The sequence below is a fragment of the Protomyctophum parallelum genome (assembly GCF_964188405.1).
Source record: "Protomyctophum parallelum genome assembly, chromosome: 10".
NCBI classification, from domain to species: Eukaryota; Metazoa; Chordata; class Actinopteri; order Myctophiformes; family Myctophidae; genus Protomyctophum; species Protomyctophum parallelum.
Window position 1 is genome coordinate 38045673 of NC_139704.1, and position 13280 is coordinate 38058952.

The 13280-nt window shown below is 45.7% G+C and overlaps 1 protein-coding gene across 2 annotated transcripts in view; it reads left to right on the plus strand.

Moving 5' to 3' along the window:
- thada (THADA armadillo repeat containing) overlaps window positions 1-13280 on the plus strand; it is a 135125-nt gene that overhangs the window by 26884 nt on the left and 94961 nt on the right. For both annotated transcript variants that reach the window (XM_083775633.1, XM_083775632.1), the window contains 2 exons: window positions 7704-7813; window positions 11079-11211. In XM_083775633.1, the coding sequence (XP_083631759.1) occupies window positions 7704-7813; window positions 11079-11211 (243 nt within the window). The remainder of the gene's footprint in view (window positions 1-7703; window positions 7814-11078; window positions 11212-13280) is intronic.

Here is a 13280-nt window from a genome sequence, read left to right on the forward strand (position 1 = left end):
ACATGGGACCACAGCACACACACCTAGCACATGAGACCACAGCACACACACCTAGCACATGGGACCACAGCACACACACCTAGCACATGGGACCACAGCACACACACCTAGCACATGGGACCACAGCACACACACCTAGCACATGGGGACCACAGCACACACACCTAGCACATGGGACCACAGCACACACACCTAGCACATGGGACCACAGCACACACACCTAGCACATGGGACCACAGCACACACACCTAGCACATGGGACCACAGCACACACACCTAGCACATGGGACCACAGCACACACACCTAGCACATGGGACCACAGCAAGAGGGGAGGAACGATTCCCACAGCCACTTGCCAGTGCTTTGAAGCGGATGTCCGACATTATCAGCCTCCAGATATTATTAGCAGATAATGGCATGAATATGTAATATCGGGGAAAATATCTGTATCGCTTTTATGCGTGCTATTTTACCACTAAGCAAGCAAATCTAGAGCAGAATAATGTTGCGCATCTGTGAGGTCTGAACTAGATATTATATTCATATTGTAGTTATTTTATTTTATTAGATGTGTGTTAACGTTTACTTTTGGTGGAAAAAAAAGCCTGCATTTATCGGTATCTGTTGAAATCGGAAATTAACCCATTCTGACCGGGCACCCATTTTGGTGTTGGCATCATGTTATGCTTTAGCTATTGAAAAATAGCAGATCTACAAGCTCATATCGCGCCACCGAGTGGCGCGATACGAGCTTGTAGGTCTGCTATTTTTTTTTTAATCGAAGAACGACTGACATTTTTAGAATCTGATCTCAGGTCAGAATGGGTTAATCAGACCAGTGTGTGTCCAGTGGAAACCTCGTATGAATCTGATCTCAGGTCAGAATGGGTTAAGAGTTGGGCAATATCGGACAATCGGATATCTGGAAAAAAGCCAATATCGAACATCCCTATATACAGTACAGTTTGTTGTACATAAGACAGGACAGACAACAGATTCATGACAGATACAGGACAAACCAAGAACACCAGTACTCAACATTCATGTAAAAAATATAAAAGTCTGAAATACAATGTAAAAAACTCCAAATTGTACATGAATGACATCAACACACAACATCCCCTGACTCCTACATAGCTGTTTACGTCGCATCCCTCTCTCTCTCTGTTACACTCTCACACACACACACACACACACACATGCACACTAGTCTCACGGCATGTTTACAGTGTGTGTTTTGAACGTGGATGAACGTACTGTACTATAGAACGGTGTGTGTGTGTGTGTGTGCGTTTGTGTGTGCGCGCACACGCGCACCGCCACGCTGGGAGCCTCTTCAATTAGCATCCGCCCTCGTTAGCGCCGCGCTTTCATTTGAGGCCGACCCGCTGGTTTTAACAGCCACGACGCCCCTCCCTTTCCCCTGCATTCTTTCCAAATCACTTCCACCTCCAGGAGGAAAAGCCTGAGCAGGACAAACACACACACACACACACACACACACACCCCGCCATTTACCCCCTACACAGTCAAGTACAGCCTATGTCTGGTACCCTTGTTATTATGGAGTTTAACATGCTGAACCACTCAGACGTGTGTGTGTTGTGTGTGTGTTGTGTGTGTGTGCGCGTGCGCTTGCGTGCGCACCATATATTTACACCCCTATGAGAGGAAATGTGTATAGAGAAAGTAGGAAGTAACAAACTGCTGTGTGTGTGCATGTATGAAGGACTATAGTTTATATGTCCTGGTTAGACCTCGGTAGAGTCATGGCTTCTCATGCTGAATATAGTCCTATAGGATTTAGAATTATTTTCAGTCTATTCTGAGATAAATATGGGTTATCTCGCTAGCATTGCCAGCTGTCTATAGGGATAATGGCCACATTTCTCTGTGCATTTATGCTGCACAGTAAAATACTCTTTGCTGCTACTTAATTTAGCCATTTTCAACTCGGAGAGTTACATTAGCACAGATTTTACTGTGTAAGCTATTAACCCATTTTGACCTGAGATCAGATTCTAAAAATGTCTTCCACATCCTGACAGTTTTCTGAAAAAGCTATGTTTCTATGTCAGTCGTTCTTCGATTTTCCAAAAATAGCAGACCTACAAGCTCGTAGCACGCCACTCGGTGGCGCGCTATGAGCTTGTAGATCTGCTATTTTTCAATAGCTAAAGCATAACGTAATGCTAACACCAAAAGGGGTTAAGTTAAGAGTTGATTGTACGCTAAAGTTAAAGTCGAGGGAGAGACAAGCCGATCTTGAACGTTGAACATTTCCAAACGTGTGACTTTGCAAATGGCCGTCACGAGTCTGCTCAACGCGGCTTCAGTAACGACCTCCTGGCCTCGCCAAAGACGTCACCACGACGGCGTTATTAAGAGGTGACGTCGTCGTCGCCGTGCCATCATCCCCTCGCGGTCTGCACGGCACTGCAGCTCGTTAAGCCAACAGCATGGTCTCTGTGATGACCACAGGAACATTCCTGTTGTCCTCCCCCATCCCCCCCCCTCCTCTGCCCGAATACTGGACAACTCACCCCGGTGCTTGCCCGTTTTTCCTCCCGGAATTTTCACCAGTGAGGGGGATAACTTTGTAATATGCTATTAATGGCTGTTTGTATTATTTTTGGAAAAATATAAAAAGATACTCCTCCTGTGGAAAGGCTATATTATTTTACTTATATTGACCCTATCCTACAACAAGTTCTGTGAACAGACATCACTGTAGTAGCTTTTCATAAATGATATTTGTACTTAGGCTGTCTGCTGTCATGAAAGTTTATAGTTAGAGAAATTCAAAGTCCAGCCGTCTGCTGTCCAGCCTATCCCACCCCTCACTGGGGAAAATTCTGGGAGGAAAACAGAAACGGGGTGAGTTGTCTTGTTACCCTCTGCCCCCCCCCCCCCCCCCCCCCCTTACGGTTGCCACTCGCTCTTTGAAGCACTCGTGCTGCAGCGTCCATATTCTTGTGGGAACGTTAGCCCCCCAAAAAAATTGCAGATCTACAAGCTCAAGTAGAGTTCAAACCTTTGGAATCTGCGTAGACCAAAGTTACTCTGCCTTACCAATAGAGATGACATGCTTTGTCAAACGTGTGTGTGTGTGTGTGTGTGTGTGTGTGTCTCGGCGAGACCTCGCAACGTGTCGCTGACACCGAGACACATCTTTCCACCACCGGCGTGGCGTCCATGTGTTGGGATCCCGTTGGCCCGGCAACCCCCGCAGATGTTTCCGTCGCTGGGGCGGGCGGCGCCATGGCAACCAAAGCAGTTGTTGACACGGACGATGCTGCCATGTTTAATTCTTTCTATCGATGATCCAGAGCCGAGGAGTGAAGAGAGAGAGAGAGAGAGCGACGGAATGTAACGTGAATGTCAGATGGGAGAGACAGATGGATGCAGAGCGCTGCTGCCTCCATCTTGTGTGTGTGTGTGTGTGTGTGTGTGTGTGTGTGTGTGTGTGTGTGTGTGTGTGTGTGTGTGTGTGTGTGTGTGTGTGTGTGTGTGTGTGTGTGTGTGTGTGTGTGTGTGTGTGTGTGTGTGTGTGTGTGTGTGTGTGTGTGTGTGTGTGTGTGTGTGTGTGTGTGTGTGTGTGTGTGTGTGTGTGTGTGTGTGTGTGTGTGTGTGCGCTGTGCGGTAAGTCCAGGAGGTCTCAGGGAGTTTGACATCTCTGTGTTTGTTTAGCCTTACTCGGACTGTATTGGTTGGAACACTGGTTACACAGAAGAGACAGCGCCATTCGTCTGGCTTTGTGGCTGCGGTGAAGAGAGAGAGAGAAACACTCGCACACAAAACGGTGTCATCGTCAAGTTAATATAAGTGATTTATAAATATCCATTTTCTCCTATTAGGTCATATACTATATTAAAAACGGTGAATATCCCAGTCTGTGATGGCGGGGGTTGTTGTCTTCTCATAAGTCAAAAGTCTTTAAAATGAAGCACTATACTTTGTTTGTCTTTTTTGCTCTATCTTGTGGGGGGTTTTAGGCTTCATTCGTCTGGTAAATGACAGCTTTGCTCGGCTTCCCTGCTGTTCATATCATGCCATTCTCTCTCTATCCCACTCCCGCTGTTGTGTGTTGTCGTTTGGGGCTGACTGAAAAAAAACAAAAACCTGTTGGTGTCCCTCAAAAGTTCCACAAACACAGCCTTGTCTCATGGGACAGACCAGAGGAGGGCAGAGTGGACTAAGAATGGATCGTGGTTTTTCTTTTCAGTTTTAGCGGGCCAGACAGCCGGGGGTCTCATTTAATGTTTGGTTTAAAAGATTAGCTACCGTACTGTGTATTCATCATACAGTACACTACCCCTGCCGGTCCCCTAAGGGTAAACACAATGTTTAGACATGGGTCCCTACAGCCATGAAAGGTCAAAACTACTTGTGTCATTTTGTTAAAAATATTTGGCATTCCGTCTGATGGCTGCGGTTTGTTCATCTTCTCCCTATATGGGAGTCTCCTGGTCCCCCAGTACGCTTTCATGCTACATTAATTTTGCTTGATACAGCACTGTTTAAATATGTTGAATAAAATAATAGAACATGGAATGAGAGAAGCGAAATAGCTGGCGAATAATTTATTTGTTATGTTAATTTATCCATTTGTAAACTCCCAAGAGTGTTTTTGCCTATTTTGCCTATTTTAGAAACATTTTTGAGTTCCCAGAACTCGGGGGTTAGTGTACCAGCAGGGCCCGAATGATTTTCTGGGAACCTAATCTGAAAGCAGTAGCTGTAGCGCATGGAAACAGATCCAGGACCCCGGCTCGCTTCGTTTGTGTCGTCGAAAAGCACCATTTAGAATCAAATTAACAGAAACCTTTACTAGGGTAAAAGAGAAGTGGAACAGTGAACCTTTTGTTGCAGAATATATTGACTGCAGCCCTTTAGCCCAGTCAGTCTCTCTTGGTCAGAATTGCATAACAAACTCCCCTTGGGGGGGCTTGTGGTCATTAGACGGAACAACAACAACAACAGGAATGAGTGCAGAGCAGCATTCTGATTATCACCAGACTGCCAGCCATGCTCAGACTGAGGCCCGCTGTCGTTCGGGGAGGCAGAAAAAAAGTCAAGCTATTTGGGTCAGCGCGCGCGACACGACGGCCCAGAGCCATGTGTGTAATTAGAGTTGGGAAACTTCATTTCTCCGGCACATGGAAGTTTTTCCTGGGAGACAAGGCGCGTTGCAAACAGGAAGTTGACGTCTAAATAAAGTCAACCCCCCCCCCACCCTCCTCTCCTCCCTCACCGCCCCGTGCAGGATGCCTGCTCTGCCTCTTTTAACCCATTCTCGGCGGGAACCCCTTTTGGTGTTATGGCATTATGTCATGCTTTAGCTATTGAAAAATAGCAGATCTACGAGCTTGTAGGTCTGCTATTTTAGAATCTGATCTCAGGTCAAAATGGGTTAACAGTCACTCAAAAACCTTCAGGGAGTCGGAACACTTTAAATAGTCGTAGCCAGAGTCTGGCGCGGCCCGACTCGGCACCGCACTCTACCACACTGCACCACGCTGCGCCGCAGCGGTCTGCTCCAAGCCACCGTGTGGCCCTCTCAAAACGGTGACTGTCGCTCCCATTTTTACCCCTCCGGTGAGGTCAGGCCTATGCCCTGCAACTGTCCACTCTGGCCAGCCATGTGATAAGTCATCGAGGCTGGTACTGCTGCGGTTTGCCCCTCTGTCCATACTTTGGTGTTTTCGGTCGGTCCACTTTAGGTCCAACAACAGGGTCAGTCGAGTTGATGGACCAGTCATTTGGGCGTGTTTTGGTAAAAAATCCAAAATAAGGGGTCAGTTTTAAGCGCTACGTTTGCAATCGTATCGTAAACCTGCGGGCGAGGAGAGGAGCAGGGTGGGCGGAGGGAGGGAGGGAGGGAGGGATCCCGTAAGGATTGGGCTCCCAGGGAACGGGGGTAAGGGTTATAGAGGAGATGATGTAACATCGAGCATCTTGCGGGTATACCGTGCCTGTGTTAGTTTACATGTTGTCTAACCCCCACATCCACCCGTATACGGTAGGCCCCTGCAGGCTTTTTTCACACGGAGGAGCTGTGCCTGCCCCCCCCCCCCCCTCCCAGCATTCACCAACAACCCCCTCCCGGTTGCCCTCCGTGCCACCCCAGACTGGCACAGGGCCACGGCCGAGGCCTGGCCTCCTCTCTGTGGTGGCGATGCCCACAGTGTAATGACAGGGCACTGGAGGCCTGCGTCCGCCTCGCCCTGCCCCTCACCTGCAATACACTCATGTGTTTACACACTGCGACAGAAAACATAACGTGGCCGTGTGTGTGTGTGTGTGTGTGTGTGTGTGCGCGTGTGTGTAGCTAGAATAACGTTACTAACACTATTACTAACTTGACGGTTTTACCGACGGTGGTCATTATGTGGATGTCTCAGCGTCCTTATTTGAACACACTTGTCACGCTAGTGACATGCCGCTCTCACGCTTGACATGGTCGGGCACACACTGGCTACGGCGACGGAGATGTGTGCTTTGTTTGAGTGCTGCAAAATGGCCGATCTACAAGCTCGCGGTTTGTCACTTTGTTATGCGATGTGAGCTTGTAGATCTTTTCTACACATGACAGCCTTTGATTGATTGATTGATTGAAATATGTATTAAGTTACAGTTTGCAGAATTACAGTACATTTCAAGCACAAACTCAATACAAAGACTGTTAACTGTGAGTGGTCGACCCAATTAAGCATTGCACTTGTTTACAAGAGGGATAAATGCTTTTGTGATGTGTTCCCATGCTTTTGTTCTTGATTATTGTAAGTCGCTCTGGATTAAGAGCGTCTGCTAAATGCCTAAATTGTAAATTGGGTCCACCATGTTCAATTCATCAAAACATTTAGAGACGTACAAATAGACACTTTCCCCTCACTACAGTGAGTGGTGATTCAGAGTGATTCAGAGTGATTCAGATTTTACGGGGGCCAGTTTCGAATTGCAGCCGTCCGTAGGTGCCCTTTTGAGAGCGGTTTTGAAGGAGTCAAGGGATTCACATGTCTTAATGACTGTTGGTAGGGCGTTCCACATTTTGGTGCCATAGGAGCGAAAATAATTTAGTCCCTTGTTTGTGCCAAATCTGGGTTGTACATGGTTCGTTGCACTTCCTCTGGTGTTGCCCTGTGACAATGGCTTGGACAATGGAAATGAAACACTTCACAAGTTCTGCATTAGAACTAAAATAAAAGTTAGGCCAGTAGGTCACATACCACACGGGTCCCTGACTCTGCTGCATGGTAACTCCCCTATTCTCTCCACTGTAACTGTTAAATAAAGCTTAAGAATTCCCCCTAAAATGACAAAAACATAACACGGTACACCGAAAACAATGTACACTGAGCTTTTTATTGTTTTTAACCCGTTTTGGGCGGGAACCCCTTTTGGTGTTTCAAACATTATGTTATAATTTAGCTATTGAAAAATAGCAGATCTACAAGCTCATAGCGCGCCACCGAGTGGCGCGCTATGAACTTGTAGGTCTGCTATTTTTTTTTAATCGTTAAAATGTGCCTCAAATCTCTCCGAAAATTGTCATGATTTAGAAAACATTTATTTAAAATTTCGACTGAATGAACTTCACTGTTTTGTAAAAGTTATTTATCTAGTAACGTCTCTCTCTCTGTCTCTCTCTCTCTCTCTGTGTCTCTCTCTCTCTCTCTCTCTCTCTCTCTCTCTCTCTCAGGTGGAAGGGGTGGGTCTCTATTTCCGCCAGCAGCTTCTTCAGTCTCGTCACCGTGGCGCCTTCGAACTGGCCTACGTGGGCTTTGTACGCCTCACCGAGATGCTATGCAGGTGTGTGTGTGTGTGTGTGTGTGTCTTTGATCAGACGGACTCTGACGGAATTGTGGGTTGATTGTCTTGCTCATAGACAAGACAATCACACTCATCCCGGGTCCGGGAATCACACCTGGGACCTTGTTTCCCAGGGGGCCTATATGGGGATGCCTATATGGGGGCCTATATGGGGATTCCCAGGGGGCCTATATGGGCTGGAGGGACAATTGGTCTGCAACATGACTATTAATGAATAGGACCCGCAAATCAACAAGCAACACTTGATCCCTCAAGTGATCCCTTCCTCCTACTTTTCATCCCACCCCACTGGTTCCTCAAGTTAGGACCTTCTTTGAACTCGACGTAGGTTTTACATAATGCATTTTCTATGTTTGGCAGGCCTGGTGCTGGTGTGGTAGCCAACATCTTTGACATTTGAACGTTGTAGCAAGTCGTATTTGGTCGTGTCCCTTTTTAATTGTGCATTCAAGAAAAATATAATGGATGTTGTTGTGATCCCAGCGGAGTGCACATTATTGCTCTATTACCGTACTATTATTTTGTAATAAATTCCAGTTCAAAGGGCTCGCTAGAAGCGTGCGTGTGGATATGTAATGTCTCCAGCCATGATGACGCAGGTGCTTTTCATTGTGCATTTAACAGTGCTAGATAGACGGGGGGGGGGCCTCTCTGAGGACACGAGGGCTGCCAGGCACAACATTCAACTTGGCTAGGAGACCAGAGAGTCGTACCCAAGACCTCCTCTTCAACCCCCGCTCCGCTTGGGCTGAATATGATCCCCCCCCCCCCCCCCCCCCCCCCTCGCTAATGTCCCTCGAACGGAAAAATCTACAATTGTTTTTGTTTCAAGATGTCATGAAAGAATTTCCCGGCTTTTTTGACGACCCCATCCCCCCCCCCCCCCCCCCTCTTCTTCCTCGGTGGAGACTTGCATTGGAAGACGTCATGTTGGCCCCTATAGGGCAGGTGACCAAACCGCACAGCGTCGGAAAGGTGCTGCCTTTTGAGCTGAGAAGACTCAGCAGAGTTTGGACAAAAAGTTGATTGTCCGCTCAAGTACAAGAACCCCCCTCCCCCCCCTCTCTCTTTCTCTCTCTCTCTCTCTCTCTCTCTCTCTCTCTCTCTCTCTCTCTCGGTGGGTGACTAGTGTATTGTGTAATGACGGCGACATTCTAGTGGTCGTGTGTAGGAGTACTGGGAGTTTGTGTGTGTTCTGTTCTGTTCTGGGCCTCTGTGTGTGTGTGTGTGTGTGTGTGTGTGTGTGTGTGTGTGTGTGTGTGTGTGTGTGTGTGTGTGTGTGTGGCAGGGCTGGAGGCAGCAGTGCATGGATGGTATGCAGGCCATGGAGCTGGGTTATATGGGGTGTTGATTGTGGGGCGTTGAACCACTGCCGTTTGATGCCGTGTGTTGGTTTCCTCGGTCGCTGAGCTCCGTTGCACTTGTCTCCCCCTCCTCTGTGCTGTCTTTTCTAGTCGTCTTATTCCGTCTCCCTCCAAGTCAGTCTGTCAATTAAACCCATTTAGGCCTGACGTCGAAATAAATAAAAAGTCTTCTGAGAGAATATAGTTATATTCAAAGATTTTTGTGCCGCATTTTTACGATTTTTCAAAAATAGCAGACCTACAAGCTCGTAGTGCGCCACCGAGTGGCGCGCTACGAGCTTGTAGGTCTGCTATTTTTCAATAGCTAAATTATAACATAGTGTTTAAAACACCAGAAGGGGTTCCCGCCCAAAATGGGTTAAAAGACACTTTATTGGCATGCGAAAACAAACACACGTTTACATTGCCAAGACAAGTGTAAAATAAAAATGATCAAAACTGAGAAATAAAGAATTGTGTAAACGTAGCTGTGTAACATTATGGCAACTGAGAAAAAACGAGCTTAAAGAAAACTAATAGTTACATATCGTCATGACTAGGGAATAACTTGGTATAAAGCTTTTGAAACTTAAGATTTTGCAGTGACTTGGTAACACCTTTTAAGAAAGATGTCATCTTTTCAAATGTATTTGAAAGGGCACACAAAAAAACTGTTATTTCAAAGGGAGTTGCTCTTTTCATACATACGGACAGATCAGCTGTCTTAGCCTGGAAACCAGACAAATCTACTCTGTGATATATTAGTCTGGCAATGCCAGGCTACGAGTGTCTCTCTCTTAGTTGCACGTGTGTGAGTATGAGTGTGTGTGTGTGTGTGTGTGTGTGTGTGTGCATTCAGACGAGCCCACCATATGCCCTTGGTCTGTCCTCCACCTTGGACTGTTTGAACTGGCCTCCTCGGTCCACTGACCCTGCTAAAACAACAGCTTCTCACAGAACAGGAGGGTACATTCTTCACCAGCAGTCTCTCTCTCTCTCTCTGTGTGGTGTGTGTGTGTGAGAGAGAGAGAGAGATCTGGGTGAGAGATTGGTATTAACCCATTCTGGGCGGGATCCTCTTTTGGTGTTTTAACTAAGCATTATGTTATACTGTACTTTAGCTATTGAAAAATAGCAGACCTACAAGCTCGTAGCGCGCCCCTCGGTGGCGCGCTATGAGCTTGTAGGTCTGCTATTTTTCAAGCTATTTTAGAAAAATCGTGAAAATGCGGCACAAATCTTTTAATATATATTCTTTCAGAGTTTTTTTATTTCGACATCAGGCCTGAATTGGTATTAACCGCTGTCAATGTGGCGTCGTCTACCTTGTATATTACCTATTTTAACTATTCAACTTAATTGAAGGCAGTGTTAAAATAGAGAAGCTTGCAGCTTACGAAAATAAACAGAATACACAGGGAAGACATCCTAGCACATTTTAACCACACCAGGTGCTCTAGAGTAGTAATGTCAACTCCATAGAGTAGACACACACACACACACACGTGCACGCACGCGTACATGCACTCAAAACCAAAATTGGGGCACTGCCTCTTTAATTATGTTTCTGTGTGACTGAGAAGTCAACTGAAGCTACCTCAATTGTTATTATAATTAACCTGCAAATGTGGTGTTCAAAATAGGTCAGCTGAGAGCACAGTGCAACTGGACAAGAGGTGTGTGTGTGTGTGTGTGTGTGTGTGTGTGTGTGCGCGTGTGCGTTCACAATGTGTTTACACTTTTCCAAAGGTTCAAAACAATGGAACTGACCATGTTCAGCTGACCATCATGGTTGCCTTTTTGCTTTTATGTCAACCCTACCCAACTGATCAAGTGTATGTTTCGACTGCTGACCTTTGTGTGTGTGTGTGTGTGTGTGTGTGTGTGTGTGTGTGTGTTAGGAGTGGGAGTCGTGCGCTGCAGCAGCTGCCTGCCCGCTGGCTGTCTGAGGTCCTGGAGGAGGTCAAGTCCAGTGACCCCTCGTCAAAACTGTGTGCCACGCGACGCAGTGCTGGAATACCCTTCTACATCCAGGTGTGTGTGTGTGTGTCTATTCTACACTGTAAAATATGTAGGGTTCATTTAACTCCCGCGTGTTCAAATCGAACCGCGTTGATTTGGTTCCATTTGGTACGCTGTCACAGTTCCACATGGACAAATGAACACAGAGGGTTTTAATGTACGTTTGTGTATGTGTGTAAGGGAGTGTACATTTAGAATATCCTCTACATCTTAATTTCATTAAATGATGATGAAAAGGCGGTTTATTTTTGTGTGATGTGCTGCTACATAATCATAGTAAGGGTTAAGTGTAGAGTTTTGGCATCTCAACGAGAGGACTTTCTGTGTGTGTGTGTGTGTGTGTGTGTGTGAGTGCATGCATTCATGCTTACTTTTTGTAAGCAGTGTAATCAGCAGATTTGGCGCACCGTTGGTGTACTCTCACCGGAAGAACGCTGAGTCTTTAATCAATCCATCTGTCTGTCTGTCTCTCACTCTCTCCCTGTCTCTCTGTCTCTGTCTCTCTCTCCCTGTCTCTCTCTCTCTGATTCGCAGCTCACACTTTCTCTCATTCACACACACACACACACACACACACACACACACATACACACACACACACACACACACACACACACACACACACACACACACACGCACACACTGTCCTTTTGTTGACCCCTCAACAACTAATCTCTTCTCGTCTGTCTTCCTGCCTTTACACTTGACTGACTTTAGATATTAACCCACCATCATCTCTTTACCTCTGATTACATCATACTGCAGCATTAACAGATCAAATTCACATGTACACAACACTATGACTCTAATGCCTTATTTTACCCAGATTATATATTATGGGTGTATAGGACATTCATATGGCTGCTATTATGTACAGTATAGGGCCGTCATATGGAAGTGGACAGCAGCCAATAAATGACTGCAGTATTAACCTGAATATTATACAACGGGTCGTTTTCGAGGAAGCAATCTGATTGGTTGAAGCAGCCTTCTAGCCGTGGTTCAAACGAGCACCACTCCACACCTAATCAAAACAAATAATTCAGCTGCTCTGTTTTCCCAGAGCGCTAGCAAACTCGGTGGCTAGGCAAGCTAGTTTCTTGGGACATTTGTGGTCGTAGTGACTACATCTGTCATTAAAAAAAATATGTTTTTTCAGCGATTTTCTTAGTTTTAAGGGTAACTGTATAATTACGTCTCGTTCCTGACCGCATCGCTGTCGTGGCAATAATCACGTTAAACCACACCCTCTCGTGTAATATTGCTTAATTGTATGTTGTCTGAAAGGCTTCCTACTACCTAGTGCGTATGTGTTGCAGTAAGATTAACAAAGATGAGAAACTCACAAGACACCTGGTTGGCAGCTGGTTTTAAGTCCTCAGACCTTATATCCCTTGGGCAGATACTTTATCAGCAATATTATTCAGCCTATGTGTCCTGACTTTTAACCACTTTTTGATGTCCCTAAATTGGCTTCAGAAATAAATTCAAAAATTAAGCTTACTATTTTATCTATCAAAAGGTTATTTCCCTATAAATTAAATAGGATATTTAACAGTACTTTTTGACAAAACAACCTTTGTGCAAAACATACTCTCTCCCCATGTCTTCGGCCTGGTGGAGACAATGAAGAGCATGGCAGCCCCATACCCTCAGAACATAATCTACCCCTGACCACCTTACTGGCCACTTACATCAGCTAATGACGCCCTGCTCATTTTTCTATCTCACTTTTCACCTCTTCAGCCAATTTTGATAGTTACAGCATATGATGTTTACATATTTACTTGTACAGTATGTTTGATCGTCCATAAACAGTGAAATGTTTTCTTCTCAATCCATTTACATGACCCTGTCATTAGCATATATATTTTTGCCATGCCATTTATTTACCTAATCCTTACACTTTGCAAGTGACTCTACTATAAATCAAACATCAACCCCATATTTCTTCTCCAAAAGAAAGCAATCCGAATTATAAATCACGCTGATTATTACGCTCCAACAAATCCACTTTTTATTCAATCACACACCCTAAAATTGCATGATCTGGTAGACCTCTCAACAGCAGTTATAATGTA